This window comes from Microtus ochrogaster, linkage group LG3 (assembly GCF_000317375.1).
Source record: "Microtus ochrogaster isolate Prairie Vole_2 linkage group LG3, MicOch1.0, whole genome shotgun sequence".
Taxonomy (NCBI): Eukaryota; Metazoa; Chordata; class Mammalia; order Rodentia; family Cricetidae; genus Microtus; species Microtus ochrogaster.
In genome coordinates, this window is record NC_022029.1 from 17,220,979 (window position 1) to 17,237,310 (window position 16,332).

At 45.8% G+C, this 16,332-nt stretch overlaps 1 protein-coding gene across 1 annotated transcript; it reads right to left on the reverse strand.

Moving 5' to 3' along the window:
- Positions 1-13,724: 13,724 nt before the first annotated feature.
- LOC101994509 (putative L-type amino acid transporter 1-like protein MLAS) lies at positions 13,725-14,824 on the reverse strand. Its single transcript, XM_013351270.1, has 2 exons — positions 14,066-14,824; positions 13,725-13,787 (listed from the first exon to the last, which is right to left on the reverse strand). Exons 1-2 carry the CDS (start codon positions 14,822-14,824, stop codon positions 13,725-13,727), a joined length of 822 nt encoding a protein of 273 aa, XP_013206724.1.
- Positions 14,825-16,332: the final 1,508 nt, after the last annotated feature.

The following is a 16,332-nucleotide window of genomic DNA, read 5'->3' on the forward strand; positions in this document are numbered from 1 at the left end:
GGGCGATGGTGGCGCACGCCTTTAATCCCAGCACTCGGGAGGCAGAGGCAGGCGGATCTCTGTGAGTTCGAGACCAGCCTGGTCTACAGAGCTAGTGCCAGGACAGGCTCCAAAGCCACAGAGAAACCCTGTCTCGAAAAACCAAAAAAATATATATATATATATTGTAACTGTAATTCTTGCTTGCAAACTATTTTGCATATGTAATTTTACTATGTTAAAGTTAAAACCTTTTTTATTTAGACAGAAAAGGGGCAATGATGTGGGAAGTCCTTCTGTATATGTGTTGCTTTTATTGGTTAATGAATAATAAGTTGCTTGGGCCTAGGCAGGGCAGAATAGAGCTAGACGGGAAAACTAAACTGAATGCTGAGAAAAAGTAGGTGGAGTCAAGAAGATGCCATGTAGCCACCGGAGGAGAAAGGCACCCACAGGAGTTAACTAGAACCTTGCCAGTAGGCCACAATTTCATGGTGATATACAGATTAATAGAGATTGGTTAATTTAAGATATAAGAACTAGCTAGCAAAATGCCTAAGTGATTGGCCAAGCAGCATTTTCATTAATACAGTTTCTGTGTGATTGTTGTGAGTATGGGCAGCCAGGAATGAATGAGCAGTCTCTGCCAACCCTTGGTTATATATAAATTTGAGGCTGGTCTAGATTAGATGTGACCCTGTCTTAGATCAAACATATAAATGAACAGTGCCAAGGTACATAAGGTAAAGTGGGAGGGGAATGGAGTCCCAGCACACTAGCCTCCCTCATGAGTTCAGCATCCTTCAATTACACGGTTAGTTTCTCTAGCCTAGTCCACCATCTGCTTAGAGCAGGATCTGGGTCGGACCCAGCCTCTTTTGAAACTTTCTTTTCTCTGCAACCAGGTATCATCCTTTGGAAGACAGGATGCTGAAATTTCATTCTGTAACTGTGTTTAGGAGCTGGGTTCATCAACAGTTCACAATTGAGAACTGTGGTAGACCAGAAAAAAGGCTTGTCCCCAATTGCTGGTACAAAGTCCCTAAAACCTTTGTGGTGAATAGAATGCTGAGTATTTTTATTATAAGTTAATAAGATGACAAGTGACTGAGGCCCCTAGGTTGGTAGCTTCAGGAATGGGGCATGGTTAGAAGTTTAGAACATTCAACCCACTCCCCCTAGGAAGTGGACAGAAGAGATAGAATTCAAGCAATACTCCATACCTAATGACACCTCTATAAAAACTCCTGAATGACAAGATTTAGAAAGATTCTGGGTAAGCATATGGAGGTGCTGGAGAGGACATTAAGTGACTTTTCCTGAGGAGACACAAACAAACATCTATTTACCCAGCAAGAGGACTTAGAAAACAGAGGAGCTTGTATGCAAGCCTGACCAGGAGGAGCCTTGTGAATCTCATGAATTTCAGGATCTTCCTGAGATTTGTTAGTTGCCGACTTCCTGTATCTTGTAAGTTTTGTTAACTTCCTGAGTTTTAACAAACCTCCCTCTAGGATGGAATATTTCAAACCAGAGAAAACTGCTATACAACAAAAGACAGTGAACCAGCAGCTGACTTGGAATCAGCACTCCTAGCCTCTGACCTTGCACTGTACATCTCTTCTGTTTAAGTTTTTCTGAGTTGAATATTTTTTTGTTTTTTTGGTTTTTCGAGACAGGGTTTCTCTGTGGCTTTGGAGCCTGTCCTGGAACTAGCTCTTGTAGACCAGGCTGGTCTCGAACTCACAGAGATCCGCCTGCCTCTGCCTCCCGAGTGCTGGGATTAAAGACGTGCGCCACCACCGCCCGGCAAAGTTGAATATTTTATATTTAATTTCATATTGGTATATAAATTTTATATTGGTATAATTCATAATACAAATAATAAGTAAAGTGGCTTTCTGAATCATGTGAGCCATTGTGGCAAATTATTGTACTTGAAAGGGTAAGCTGTAGAAATGCCCAGTTTTAAAGTGATGCTGGATAGATATATAAGTAGCATGGGGACCCAGTTCTTAAATCACTGGTGTCTGAAGTGACGGTAGTCATGAGGAACGGAACCCTTAAACCCGAGGGCAGCGTTTGGACCAAACTCAGACTGTCAGAGCCGAATGGAACTGTTGAACTTCTCTGTTTCGTGTCTACCACGAAGCAAGTTTATGGGGAGAAAAGGCGGTTTGACTGAGAATGTCCCCAGTAGGCTCAGATGTTTGAGTGATAGGTCCTCTTGGTGGAGCTGTACGGGTAGGCGTAGGAGGTATGACCTCGTCGCAGATACCATGCCTGCCTGCTGCTGCACTTCCCTGCCGTAGAGGTAATACACTCTTATTCCATAAGCCAAGATCAAAGCCGTCTATAAGTCACCTTGGCCATGGTGTTTTATCAGAGCAATAGAAAAGTGATTAATGTGTGCAAGTCACAGCGAAACCATCCATGAGTTTTCAGGAGAAACTAGAAGATGTTCTCTTCCCCTTTGCTTTTAATGGCCCGTGCCCCTGGTTGCCCTCAGGAGCCACTCCCACCCTCAATCTAGGCACTTGTCATTCTGTCCGTCCCAGGACAGCCAGGTATCTCTGTCCTCTATTTCCGTCTCGTCCTGTATCTACATTAGCCTTCTTGGAAGCTGTTCTAACCCTCTGTCCTTTTTTCCTGGAAATTCCTCTGCATTCCCTTTCACTCAAAGTCAGTAACCCTTCCTTCCTAGCAATATATCTGCTGCTTATTGCGCTGGTCAAGCACATCGGCAGCTTCAAAACCACAGCTGAAGTCTTCCCAAACGAGAATTATGATCGACAGGGCCTGGAGAGATGGCTCAACGGTTAGGAGCACAGGCTGTTCTCCCAGAGGACCCAGGTTCAATTTCCGGTACCCACCTGGCAGTTTACAACGGTCAGTAACTCCTGTTCCAGGAGTCCTGATACCCTCACACAGACATACACGCAGACAAAATACCAATATGCATAAAATACAAATAAATAAACTATTAAAAATTACTACAGACAAATCTTGTCTAGATGCAAGACATGTGTACCCATTCAAACTCACTGGAGGCAAAATGAGAAATTTATTTTATGGTATCAGTTGTCCCAGAAAAATTAACAATACAGTGCTTACCTCAGTATACATGATGCCCTAGGATTAATCTCTAGCTTTGAAAATATAAAAAAAAAGAAAAAGAAAGAGAAGGGGGAGGATAAAGAAGGACGTAAACCTCAGGGAATACCATCAAGTAGCAGTTGGACCCCAGGACAAATATCAAAATGACTCTTTTCAGAGCCTGCCCCTACTCCGGCACCACATCTTTTTTAAAAGAACATCTGATCTTATATCATCTTCACTTTTTGGAAAAGCATGTATGGTCATATATCATCTCTTCTTGCCACACCGCCCTTCTCTGCTTCTCTGTCTGCTTGATAAAGTAGCCCATACAAGTCCCAAGATGTGCAATGTCAGAGGCCAAATAGGACTATAGAATCCCAAGGACAGAAACCCAGAGAAGGGACTCATTCCACACTGTCTACTTGGCTACAAATGGCAACTAAATGTCTATTTGTAACCAGAGAGTTCCTCTGTGAAACAAGGTGGTACCTGCGTCATAGGAATAGGTTTTAGGGAAATGAGATAGTGTTCTGGTAGATAGCCACAAACCTCAAAGGAACCATACTCGAGCACTCAGTACTTTCTAGAATTATACTTAGTCGGTTTCCAGAGAACCAGTAGGGATAGTAAAGAGGGCAGGGCAGAATCTCTCTGACCATCCAGTCAAGGGTCTTGAGTGGTTGGAGCAACTTCCAGGAGCAGTTGGAGGTGCATGGTGGCGGCTTGCATACATTTGGACTGACACTGGAAGCGGAAAAGCAGGAAATACACCAGGAAGCCACTGAGCAGGAAGAAGAAGATGTACAGGAATTCCATCTGGGGGTGGTCGATAACGGGGGCCAGCACCAGGTAGAGAGACATCAGCAGCATGATGGCAGGAAGGCAGGTGGGAACCTGCAGAGGGCACAAACGGTTTATTTGACCTCTGAGACTGCAATGATGAGGAAGGAGTGTCCCTGAGTACTGCCTTCCCACCTATCTATCAGTTATGGCCACTAGTGTCCCTCCTCCAGTATCTGCTAGAATGTCAGACTGGGCCACAAGAGCCATGTACTAGGCTGCATGGGGACTCTTTAAGACACTGAGTCTGGGCCCAGCATTGGCCTCTCTGTGTTACGTGGCCTCTGCATTTGTGCTGGCCCTCCAGAGGAGAAATGACCAATAACCCTTACCACCGTCCAAAACTGTGCAATGTTCTGCCAAACAATGACAGTGGCAGCCGCTGACATTCCTTGTCTAGGTCAGCGGTTCTAACCTGTGGATCTCGGCCCCTTTGGGGGGTCGAACAACTTTTCCACGGGGGTTGTGTATCAGATACCCTGCATATCAGATGTTTACATTATGACTCCGGCCCCTTTGGGGGGGTTGAACAACCTTTCCATGGGGGTTGTGTATCAGATACCCTGCATATCAGATGTTTACATTATGACTCATAACAGTAGAAAAATTACAGTTACGAAGCAGCAACAAAAATAATTCTGTGGTCGGAGGTCACCACAATGTGAGGAACTGTATTAAAGGGTCGCGACATTAGGAAAGTTGAGAACCACTGCTCTAGGCCTTGAAGGAGACAGTGACCCAAAGATACACATCATACAGAGGCTAGATTGAAAACTGCCCAGGTACTGTCGTGAAGGCTACCTTGCAAGTATGAGGAAGATTCTTTGTCTTCATTCGCAAGTACAGGAGGCAGCCAAAGGTGGTTCCGGAGGTGAGCCAGGAGAGGAAGCTGCGGTGAAAAAAATGAAACATATATAGGAGGCCTTCTCTGATGGGACCTGCCTGGACCAGGACAAAATGTTCAAAGAGAAGGAGGAGCGTTTGATTTTCTTTAGGGGAGCCAAGGGCTATACAGGTGGCTCAGTGGTTAAAAGCACTTGATTTGGTTCCCAGCACTCATATGATGGCTCACAACCCTAACTCCAGGTCTGAGAGATCTGATGCCTTCTTCTAACCTCTGGGAGAACAAGGCGTGAATTTGGTACACAAATATACATGCAGACAAAACATGTATACTTGTAAAATAAAATCAATAAATCTTAAAAACAAAACAAAAATTTCTAAAGATGACCCTGTGGGTCACAAAACAAGACATGAAATTGGGATAAGAACTCGGTAGGAGGAGGAACGGGGATTGGAGTCAAGGGATAAGAGTGGGCAGAGGAATGAGTGTGGCCAGAACGTATTTTATACATACATGAAATTGTCATAAGAGAGGACAGAGGGATGAGTGTGGCCAGATTGCGTTTTATATATATATGTGTGTGTGTGTGTGTGTGTGTGTGTGTGTGTGTGTGTGTGTGTGAAATTGTCAAAGAATAATTGCTTCTTGGTCCTTGCACTAAAATCAAGTATAAAACAGTCAAATGATAAATTAATTTTTAAAATAAAATCTTTTTTAAAAAAGAGGGCATAGTAGAATCTCAAGGAGGCCTATGCTCATGGAAGCAGAGCTCTTCTCCCGACCCATCCATCTTTCCTTCAGGGCTGATGACATTACATTTAGGCCACTAAACACCCAATCAGCCCTTGCCTCTGTCCTTTCCAAGGTCTGTAGTGTGAGTGACTGCTGCCAGTCTGATAAAATTCCATCTGAAGGTCTGGTGAAATAGCTTAGTCAGTAAAGAGCTTGCCGCACAAGCACAAAGACCCGAGTTCAACCCCCAGAACCCATGTGGAAAAGCCAGGTGTGGTGCTATGGGTTTGTAATCCCAGCACTGTGTAGGCCGAACAATTGGGTTCTGGGGTTCACTGGCCAGCCAGCCTAGCCTACTGGGCTAGTTCTGCACTTGAGAGGCAAGGGCAGAAATATTGCCATAAATTCTAGGCCAATTTTGTCTATATAGCATGTTCTAGATCAGCTAGAGCTGCATTGTGAGACCCTGTATGTACTGGTTAGTTTTATGTCAATTTGATACAAGTTAAAATCAAGCTGAAAGGAGGGATTATCAATTGAGAAAATGCCTCCGTAAGAACTGGCTATAGGACATTTTCCTAATTAGTGATTGTTGATTAGCCTATTGTGCTGGTGCCATCTCTTGGCTGGTGGTCCTGGGTTCTAGAAGAGCTGACTGAGCAAGTCATGGAGAGCAAGGCAATGAGCAGTATCCCTCCACGGCCTCTGCATCAGCTCCTGCCTCCAGGTTCCTGACTTGTTTGGGTTCCTGTCCTATCTTCCTTCAATGATGGACTACAATATAGAAGAAGTGTAGGCCAAATAAACCCTTTCTTCCCCATGTTGTTTTGGTCATGGTGGTTCATCACAGCCATAGAAATCCTAACAAGACATTGTCTTAAAAAATGTAAATGGCATGGATGAAGAAAGTACGGAATATATACATATTAGAGTACTACTCAGCAGTAAAAAACAAGGACTTCTTGAAGTTTGCGTACAAATGGATGGAAAGAGAAAACACTATCCTGAGTGAGGTAAGCCAGACCCAAAAAGAGGAACATGGGATGTACTCACTCATATTTGGATTCTAGCCATAATTAAAGGACATTGAGCTTATAATTCGCAATCCTAGAGAAGCTAAATAAGAAGGTGAATCCAAAGACAAACATATAGGCATCCCCCTGAATATTAACCTTCATCAGGCGATGAAAGGAGACAGAGACAGAGACCCAAATTGGAGCACCGGACAGAAATCTCAAGGTCCAAATCAGGAGCAGAAGGAGGGGGAGCACGAGCAAGGAACTCAGGACCGCGAGGGGTACACCCACACTCAGAGACAATGGGGATGTTCGTTCGGGAATTCATCAAGGCCAGCTGGCCTGAGTCTGAAAAAGCCTGGGATAAAACCGGACTTGCTGAATATAGGACAGTGAGGACTATTGAGAACTCAAGAACAATGGCAATGGGGTTTTGATCCTACTGCACATACTGGCTTTGGGGGGGCCTGGGCAGTTTGGATGCTCAACTTACTAAACCTGGATGGAGGTGGGCGGTCCTTGGACTTCCCACAGGTCAGGGAACCCTGATGGCTCTTCAAGCTGATGAGGGAGAGGGACTTGATCGGGGGAGGGGGAGGGAAATGGGAGGCGGTGGCAGGGAGGAGGCAGAAATCCTCAATAAATAAATAAATTTAAAAAAAATGTAAATGGCAGGCCAGAGAGATGGCTCTATGGTTAAGAGCACTTACTGCTCTTCCAGAGGACCTGGGTTCAATTCCCAGCACCCACATGGAAGCGATCAACTGTCTATAACTCTAAGATCTGACACCCTCACTAGACATCTAAGCAGGCAAAATACCAACGCACATAAAATAAAAATGAATAAATGTTTAAAATGTAAATGACATAAGAAATGACTTCCAAGTTTGGTCACCTGTCCTCCACATGCACAGATGCATGCAATATGTACACACACCTACATGTATACACATGAATACATACACAGAATCTATGTAACCCGGCAAGCAAGGACCAAAAGAAGCCACCTCTAGAAGTAATCAAGACTGCAAAGTGTTAGATCCTAACTGAATAGATCACCCCAAGATTCTTGTACTATACCGAGACATTCTTGGTCATATACCCCAGTCTCTACCTGAAGACATCCTGCCCCCTAGATCCACAATGGATTAGATTTTGTTCTCACCATATAATGATTTCCATCTTTCTCACGGGAAAAACAATGAAAATAAAACATTGTTTGTGACGTTTTGTTCCTAAGAACCACCCCAAGTACTGAATGTACTCTTCTAGATTAGACAGCTGAGCAGGGAACATGTGGTGCCTGAGAAATTACTAGAACTCTCTCTGCACCCAGATACTGTGCTCGTTTGGCAGGTGAAGAGTTGACCCAGCTTCAAATGAGCTTGGAAAATGACAAACGGCTATCACAACAGCCTGTGATATCTGTCTTGAGGAGAACATCAGAAGGGACTCAGAACATCCCCTTCCTGTGCTAAAATCACTCGCTGTGCCTAAACAGCTTGGAGACGGGGTCCAGAGCATAAGGCCAGACAGACGACAGAGGGGGAAACCATGCTGGAGTCCAAGAGTCTCCAGCATTAATGCATAAATGTCCTTTAAAAACATATATTTACTTTTATGTGCACTGATATTTTGCCCACATCTATGTCTGTGTGAAGGTACCAGATCTCTTGAAATTGGAGTTACAGACAGTTGTGAGCTGCCATTTAGGTGCTGAGAATTGAACCTAGGTCCTCTGGAAGAGCAACCATTGCTCTTAACCAGTGAGCCATCTCTCCAGCCTATCTTAAGTGTCCTTTAGCATCATCTTAGCAGAATTAAGAAAAAAATTGACAGCAGGAGCACAAGCCTTAGGCTATCTCATGGGGAAGCATCTGTCTTACTGAAAGTGGGAAGAAAAAAACCACATCTAATTTTGGAAACAGAATGGGTGAGATATATGTATAGATGTGAGGATTCTGAGCCTGGGCTGTCAGAAATGCATCACACACAAGTTTATATGTATATATACGTGCACATGGAGCTCAAAAGGCACAGATGCACTTCCGTATGTGTGTGCCTGTGTAGATAGATAGATCAGTAGATAGACAGATCAGTAGACAGATAGATATTAAGATAGATAGATGGATGGATAGATAAATTGATAAGTAGATAGATGGATAGATGATAGGTAAATAGGTGGATAGATAGGTAAATGGATAAGTAGATAAATAGATGATAGGTAGATAGATAAATGGATAGATAGATAGATAGATAGATAGATAGATAGACAGAGATAGATGGATAGATAGACAGAGATAGATAGATAGATAGATAGATAGATAGATAGATAGATAGATAGATAGATAGATAGATAGATAGATAGATAGATATTATTACCCCACAGGCTCATGTACTGTTCTGGGAGATTATTGATATGTAGGGGAATGGAAGCTCAGTAAAGAAACGGGTTTCTGGGTGAGTGGGCAGGCCTTGAGATTTATAACACCTGACTTCCTGTCCTCTGTTTGCTCCTGGTCCACTGAGGTGTGAGCAAGCAGCTACACACACCTCTCACCACAGGCTCCAAACATTCCAGTTTCCATGTCTCCCTGCCACGCTGGTCTGTATCCTGCATGTGTCAAAATAAATCCTTCCTCCTTTCAGTTGTTTCCTGTCAGGTATTTAATTAAGGTGAGAAAATTTGCGTGTGTGTGCATGCTTGCATTTGTGTTGTGTGTGTGTGTGCACGCATGCACATAGGAACTCCAGAAGAGAACACACATATTTATATGTGCAGATAGGTACAAGCTGGTACATCTAAGAGTATATAGATACAGAGATGTCTAGGACACAGATACCAGCCTGTGAATAGCTCACTTACCTCAAGAAGTTCACGAAGGTGCTGAAGTTTCCTGGAATGACCAGGACCAAAGCCATAGCTGTGGTAAAGACCAGGGCTGGAGCTGGTGTAAGTCGATGCACATGAATCATGGACATAAGTTGAGGCTGGAAGACAGTGGCGTGAGAGAGGCTGTTCAAGCTACAATAAGCCCTCTGTCTCCTATCATGTTTGGACACCAGTGTGCCCAATCCAATGGTCATCAGTGCCATGGCTTCCAGGGTGTAGGTTTCCTTGGGTTACTGTGATACCCTGGATTATCATCCTCAAAATAATCAGTCTCCCTCTCTTTGCCTCTATGTCAGGCATGTAGCTCTCAACCCTTGATGTGGGCTAGGCTGCGTTACTTGGTTCATCCAATAAAACACGAGCACAAAAGACAAGCCCATGCTCTAAGTGTGATTTTATGTTTGGTTTGACATCTTAAACCCCGATTTCTGAATTAATCAAGAAATGCTCCCAGGAGCCATCTCTGCTTTGGCCTGGATCCCTGAAAGAGTAACAGACTCATTTCAAAATAAGAATGACCCAAACAAACAGGGCCACAGCTAACACGAAGAGCAACAGTTAAACGTGGCAAGCCACTGGGGGTTAGGGGTTGTCTATTATTCAATATTATTATCATAGCAAGAGCTAAAAGGAGCAAAGAATCTTGGAGTGAAAGGGGCATTGTATATACTTGGGGCCTCTTCCCTGTGGCCTCTGTACTCTTGCTATTCACAAATAGACTTTATCACTCCTTCTACCACACATAATCCAGGACCATGACAGCCCTGAAACTTGGAAGAGATCAGGAATAGATCGGAAAGGAAGGGAATGGCCATATCCCATTCTCAGAAGAAAAAAGGGCCACATCTGATTGGGGAGGTCCAGGCTTGGGCTCAATGCTAGGCTTGGGAAGGAGAAGTCATAGGTGAAAGGTCTCCCAGCTCCTCCCTGGCAGCCTTCGCCACCTCCCTTGACCCCAGATCCCACCTCTTACCATGTGACCTTCTCTTGCAGCTGCATAGCACAAACGGCTGCCACTGAAGAATGCCCCATTGACGGTACCAAAAGTCGAGAGTGCCACAGCCAAGGGCACCAGCCAGGCCCAGGACCCCAGAACCCGGTTCCTAAAACAACAGAGGGATCAAGGAAAAGACCTCTTAGCAGTGACTTGGAAAGGGGCCACAAGGCCTCCTGGGAAGTAGAAAAAAAAAAAACCAATGCATTTGTTTGTTTGTTTTGTTTTGTTTTCTAGACAGGGTTTTTCTGTGTAGTTTTGGTTCCTGTCCTGGAACTTGCTCTGTAGACCAGGCTGGCCTCAAACTCACAGCGATCCCTCTGTCTCCCGACTACTGGGATTAAAAGTGTGCGCCACCACTGTTGGGCAAAACAATGCATTTAAAGGCAAGTTCAGATGGACATAGAGCAACCCCCTTCCCTATCCCTAAATGCAAGATACAGATCACGTGATTCACTCACCCCCAGCTCACAGCCATGGCGTCAGAGGAGAGGATCTCCGAAGGTGACATAACCAGCAGGTAACTGATATTGACCAGAACGTACAGAATGGTGACCAAGGGGATGGCAATCATCACTACCCACACCAGGTTCTGCTGCAGGGTCAAGGAGAAGAGGACAAAGGTTAGCCATGAGGCCTCTCTAGGCCTTCAGCACTGTGCTGTCCTCAGGGCCACTGTGTCAGATCCTGGGGAATGGAAGCCCTGTGTTCCCCCGCCATGAGAACGTGATCCCCACAGTATGGGCACACAATCAGGCAGATGTGTGGGAAGTGACGTAAGATACTAGACAGAGCAAAGGAGATGCAGGGGGAATGGTGGAGGCGTCACCAGATCTTCCAGTAAGAGGAGGGCCTCCCCTGGGCTCTCTTTGAGGCATGGAAATGGCGCAGGAAGGTGGGACAGAGGATTTTTCTTGCAGAGGAAACCAGAGGAGAAGGGAAGCTGAAGACCTCACTAGTCTCCTCTGCAGAATGATTTGCCCCTATGAAAATATCGCATTGGTACTTCTCCTCTTCAGCTTTAAAAAAAAAAAAGACCATTTCCATTTCCAGAGTTTTCTGCCAGGACTGAGCTCCGCTGATGGAAATTCTTAGATGTGGAGAGGAAAAGGAGAGGAGGGGAACACGGTCTGGGGCTGTCATCTGGACCCGTTTCAGCTCTTGGCAAGCAGCCTCCGTATAGACACATCCTCATCCACCCCTCACCCCCACCCCACCCCATGTCCCCTTGTCCACTGGCCGGCTCTGTTCTTTCAGACCTCCACGTTCATGTTCATACTGCTTCTGCAGAGCTGTGGCGAGACTCCAGTCTCACCCCCAGGAGGCATCTGACCGCTCTGCTTTGCTGGTCACCCTCCCAAGAGGACCACGCTGCAAACGGGTGAGACTCTGAGTTCAAAGGAAAGTGCCTTGGCCACAGAATGGATACAGCAGCTACGGTTTTACCACCCAGGGGTTAGAATGTGCCTCTGCCTAGGCTCATACAAGGCTACCTGGAGTCAAGGTGCTCTCACTCCCACAGGCTTTTTGGGGATGCCCTCAGCACAGTGGGTACCCAGTATGCATGACTCAATCTCACACATAGTCAGGGCAAGGAACCTAGCATGTTTTTGAATTTGACCTCTCCCCAGGCAACTTTCCCAGTAGCAATGAGTTGTGACCACAGCAGAGCCCTGAGTTGGGTCCTTAGTATGCTTCTGGCCAATGTATTACAAGAACAGTGAGATTTTCTGACTTCACTCTGAGGGCTCTGAATTCTTCAAATCCCAAGGAGTCTGCATATATGACTGACCCTGGTTTGACAAAGCTTCTGTGGTTTCCTGGTGGAGGTGAAGAGAGTATGAAACAAATATACCTTTTAGAACAAGTTAGGGCAGAATTTCAAGTGCTGGCATTCTGGTGACTGGCTTAGGTTTTGCTTTGAAACCCACATCAAAACAGCAGAGATCAGCAAACGACAATTCTAGCCTGTGGCTGATTTTGTCAATTAAGTTTGATTGAAACACAACTGTGTTCCTTTATTTACCTATAGCAGTTTTTCTGCTACCATAACAGAAGAGAGTAGTTGTGACCAGTACTAATGGATAGGGGGACTTAAAATCTTAACTCTTGGACCCTTTCTTGGAAGACTTTGCTGATAACCACCACAACCATGGGAGCTTGTCTTCAACTTCAGAGACCAACTTTCAGAATCCTGCTCTTTCCTTGACCTAGCTGAAAGCCCACGGTCTAGATTGAGAAAGGGGGCTATGCAGCTACCAGGCAACCATATGTACACGCTACCCATTTACCTGAGAGTTTCCCAAGCCATGTGCCAAGAATGTACCAGTGAAACCTCAAAAATGAAGAAGGAAGTCAGGGCAGTTATTATGATAGTCCTTTTCACAGACAAAGACTTAGGAACATGAAATCATATGCAAGAAATTAAAATCACCAGGCATGCCGGTAACTCCTGTAATCCCACCATTTAGGGGGTGAGGACAGGAGGATCAGAAGTTCAAAGACATTCTTAGCCACAGCACAAGCTCAAGGCCTACCTGGGCTACAATGAGACTGTCTCAGAGAAGAAAAATAAAAATAAGGATGAGATCCTAGGACTCTGAACATGCATTCTCTCTCTCTTTCCTCTGTCTCTGATATTTCTCCTCCTCCTCCTCCTCCTCCTTCTCTCTCTGTCTCTGTCTCTGTCTCTCTCTCTCTTCTGCCTTCTCTCTGTCTCTTGTTTTTCTCTCCCCACTGTTTCTGTCTGTCTCTCCCATCTGTTTCTATCTCTCTCCTTTGTCTCTGTTTCTCTCTCCTCTGTCTGTCTGTCTGTCTGTCTGTCTGTCTGTCTGTCTGTCTCTCTCTCTCTCTCTCTCTCTTTTTCTCTGCTCTTGCACTTTTGTCTCTAAACTGCCATTCTCTTCTCAAGCTGCCCTCCAGTGAGGGCAAGCCTTTGCCAAATCTCTGAAAGCTGGAATGCCCATAAGCCAGCCCAGTGGGGACAGCAGAAGACTTGCAGTTCCTATTCTGTGAGAATTTGAAACTCCTACAAGGGAAAAAGAAAACAAACAACATCTCAGAAAATATATTTATAGCAAAGAGTCAGTATATTAATAACCAAATTAAAGATCCAAATGCCACAACAGAGTCCGGGGTAGCCCTTCAGACCAGCTAGCACACTGATTATCCAGACCAGGTTCACAGGTTGGGGTGAAAAGGCAGGACTGGGTTGTTTCCCAAGCCAAAGTATGCTATGTCCTCAAGTGGCACCCAGACTTTGGAAACTATGAACAAGTATCTACTGCAGTGTTCTGGAGGGAACAAGACAGGGGGTAGCCAGCAGAATCAATAAGAATGCTGGCAGTACGAATTTAGAATAATTCCCCTTTTGTGAATTTCAGTTTTCCCCTGTAAAACATGGAGTGTTGATGGCTATCTCCAGGGGCAGAAAGATGAGTCCATGGGGTATAATAGTATGAAGTACTCTGCTTTAGTTAGAAGCTGTTGATGAAATCCCATAAACTAATCAAGGCAGATGGGCTGCCATGCAGTCCCCTGAGTATAGCAAGGGAGCCTTGATTCCAGTCAGATGGCTCATGATCCTGGTCCTTTGAATAGTTGGAATCCCAGTTCCTGGAGCTGCAGATGCTCAGAGGTTCACCCCTAGAGCAGCACACTCAACTCACCTTTGGGTTCTTGAGCTCCTCTACAACCATGTTGATATTATTCCAGCCATCGAAGGACCACAGGCCATGGTAGAAAGCCATGCCAATGCGCCCTGCCTGCTGTGTTGTGTTGTGGAAGGCAAACAGCAAGGATTCTGCACGACTGCGGCCCTGGGCCAGCACCACAGCCCCACCCACTACAATGAGGAGCAATGAGAACACCTTGGCAGCTGTGCACACGTTCATCACCACCGTGGATACCCGGGAGCTCCAGAAGTTGATCAGTAGCAGCAACAGGATGCAAGAGGAAGCTACGATCTTGACCGTGATCTGAGGGAATGAGGAGCAGCCTGGGTAAAAGGGAGCCAGCGCATATTCAGCAAAACTCAGAGAGACGGCCGTGATGGCAGCGGGTCTGGCCACCAGGACAAACATGTAGATAACCAGGAAGGCAGGCAAAGAGCCGAAGGTTCGTAAAATGTAGGCATAGTCTCCCCCAGATTCAGGAACCAGACTGCCCAGTTCAGCATAGCACAGGGCACCCAGCATGGCCAGGAGGCCACAAGTGGCCCAGACAACAAGACTGGCTCCAGGACTACCCATGTAAACCAAGACCCCCTGTGGGGACATGAAGATGCCAGAACCAATCATACAGCCAGCAGTCATGGAAACTGCACTCCACAGACCAATCTCCCTCTTCAGTGACAGTCCTGGTGCCCCACTGTCATGCTCTGGCCCTGCGGGCTTCTCATTGCCATCTTGCTCCTCGCTTCTCTCCATCTTCAGACTTCAGCAGACACTGCCTCTGGTTGGTGACCAGTCCAGCCTCTGGTCCCTTTTGTCCATGGGTTTCCCGAGGGCGTTAATGATTACAGTGCTGGAGGGAGTCCAAGCCAGAGGGCAAAGACACAGGGTGCCATCTAGAAGGAGCTGATCAAGCAAGCACCAGACCAGCTCAAGTCTCAGTACAGACAGTCTGTGGGAGCCTGGGTCAGAGAGTCGGTCAGGAAAGGTTCAGGAGAGGAAACGGTTGAAATCTCTACTGATGGCTGGGGTGTGGCTCAAGTAAGAGAGGGTGCTTGCTCAGCACTGTAGGTGGAAGGGAGGGGGGGAAAGGAAGGGGAAACGGACAAAAGGAAAGAAAAGGAATTGGAGGGAGGGAAGGAGGGAGGAAAGAAAAAGGAGGGGGAGGGAGGGAGGAAAAGAGGGAAGGAACTTGTTGCCCAGTTCCACAGCAACAGGCAACATGACAGCTTGGTGTGTACTCAATATCAGCAGGACAGCCCAGCATCTGCGCCTTCCTTTCTTCCCACATCTCCCCCTCCCCCATGCCCACTATACCTCTCTGCCCCTAGTACCCCCCTTCCACCTTCACATCACATAATAAAGACCCTGTATCCTTAACCACTTCCTTCCATCTTGCCAGGGAGCAAACTCCAGCCTGCAGCTTCTTTCCCAGTCCTCCTGGTTCTTCTCTGGACTAGGCTTTCGGCCATTGGCTTTGAGATTGTATTGGAACCCTTGCTTCCTGGCAGACTTCATAAAGCTCTCTCAGACTCCCAGGGGGTGATGGGAAGTGTCAATCAACCAAAACTAAATATCTACAAAACTGTGGTGAGAAAACCTGCTGCTATGTGTGCCAACTGAACATAAATTGGCAAAGCATCGTTCTAGGGGGAGACTGCTGACTTCAAACCTCAAAGTTGTGTGCCCTTGACGAGAGCTCTGAACTTACTCCTTACTCCTCCATCACTTAGTGATGCCTATCTTGTAGAACTCCTTGAAGAATTAACTAACAGTTTAAAGACAGTTAGATAGTATATGAAGCCAAGTAAGCATTTCATCGCAATGGTCATTTCCCTTACTCTCTGGCTACCGTTCATTAGTTCTTCTGGGGAAAGAGGGATTGGCATTCATACCAGGAAGAGAAAAGATTGAAGGGATGTATTATATATATACACATACATACATATAATTATTGTTAAATAATACTTAATGTCGGATGTTCTAAGTTGCATGAGTTGGTCAAGGAAAGGGGTTATTCCAAGATGAAAATTTTAGGCCTACGTGGCAGCAGGAAGATCCAGCCTCTGATGGACTGACCCTTGACCAGCCATACCGAGGCACATTTATTGACTGCTGCTCAAAGTTGGTTATGAATAAACAAGTTCCTCACACCAAAGCCCCTGATCTAATCTACATAGTCTCTGAAGGCAAGCATCTGCCCCTGCTGCTTTAGTCCTTCTTACGTACCATCTGCAGTACCCATAGTCCTCCTGTGTACCACT

Bases quoted from the DNA above. Each gene is read 5' to 3' on its own strand.
- LOC101994509 (XM_013351270.1), bottom strand. From the start codon at position 14,824: ATGGAGAGAAGCGAGGAGCAAGATGGCAATGAGAAGCCCGCAGGGCCA. The intron at 13,788-14,065 runs GTGAGTTGAGTG...CATGTTTTACAG, and splicing joins AGGAGCTCAAGAACCCAAAG to GGGAAAACTGAAATTCACAA.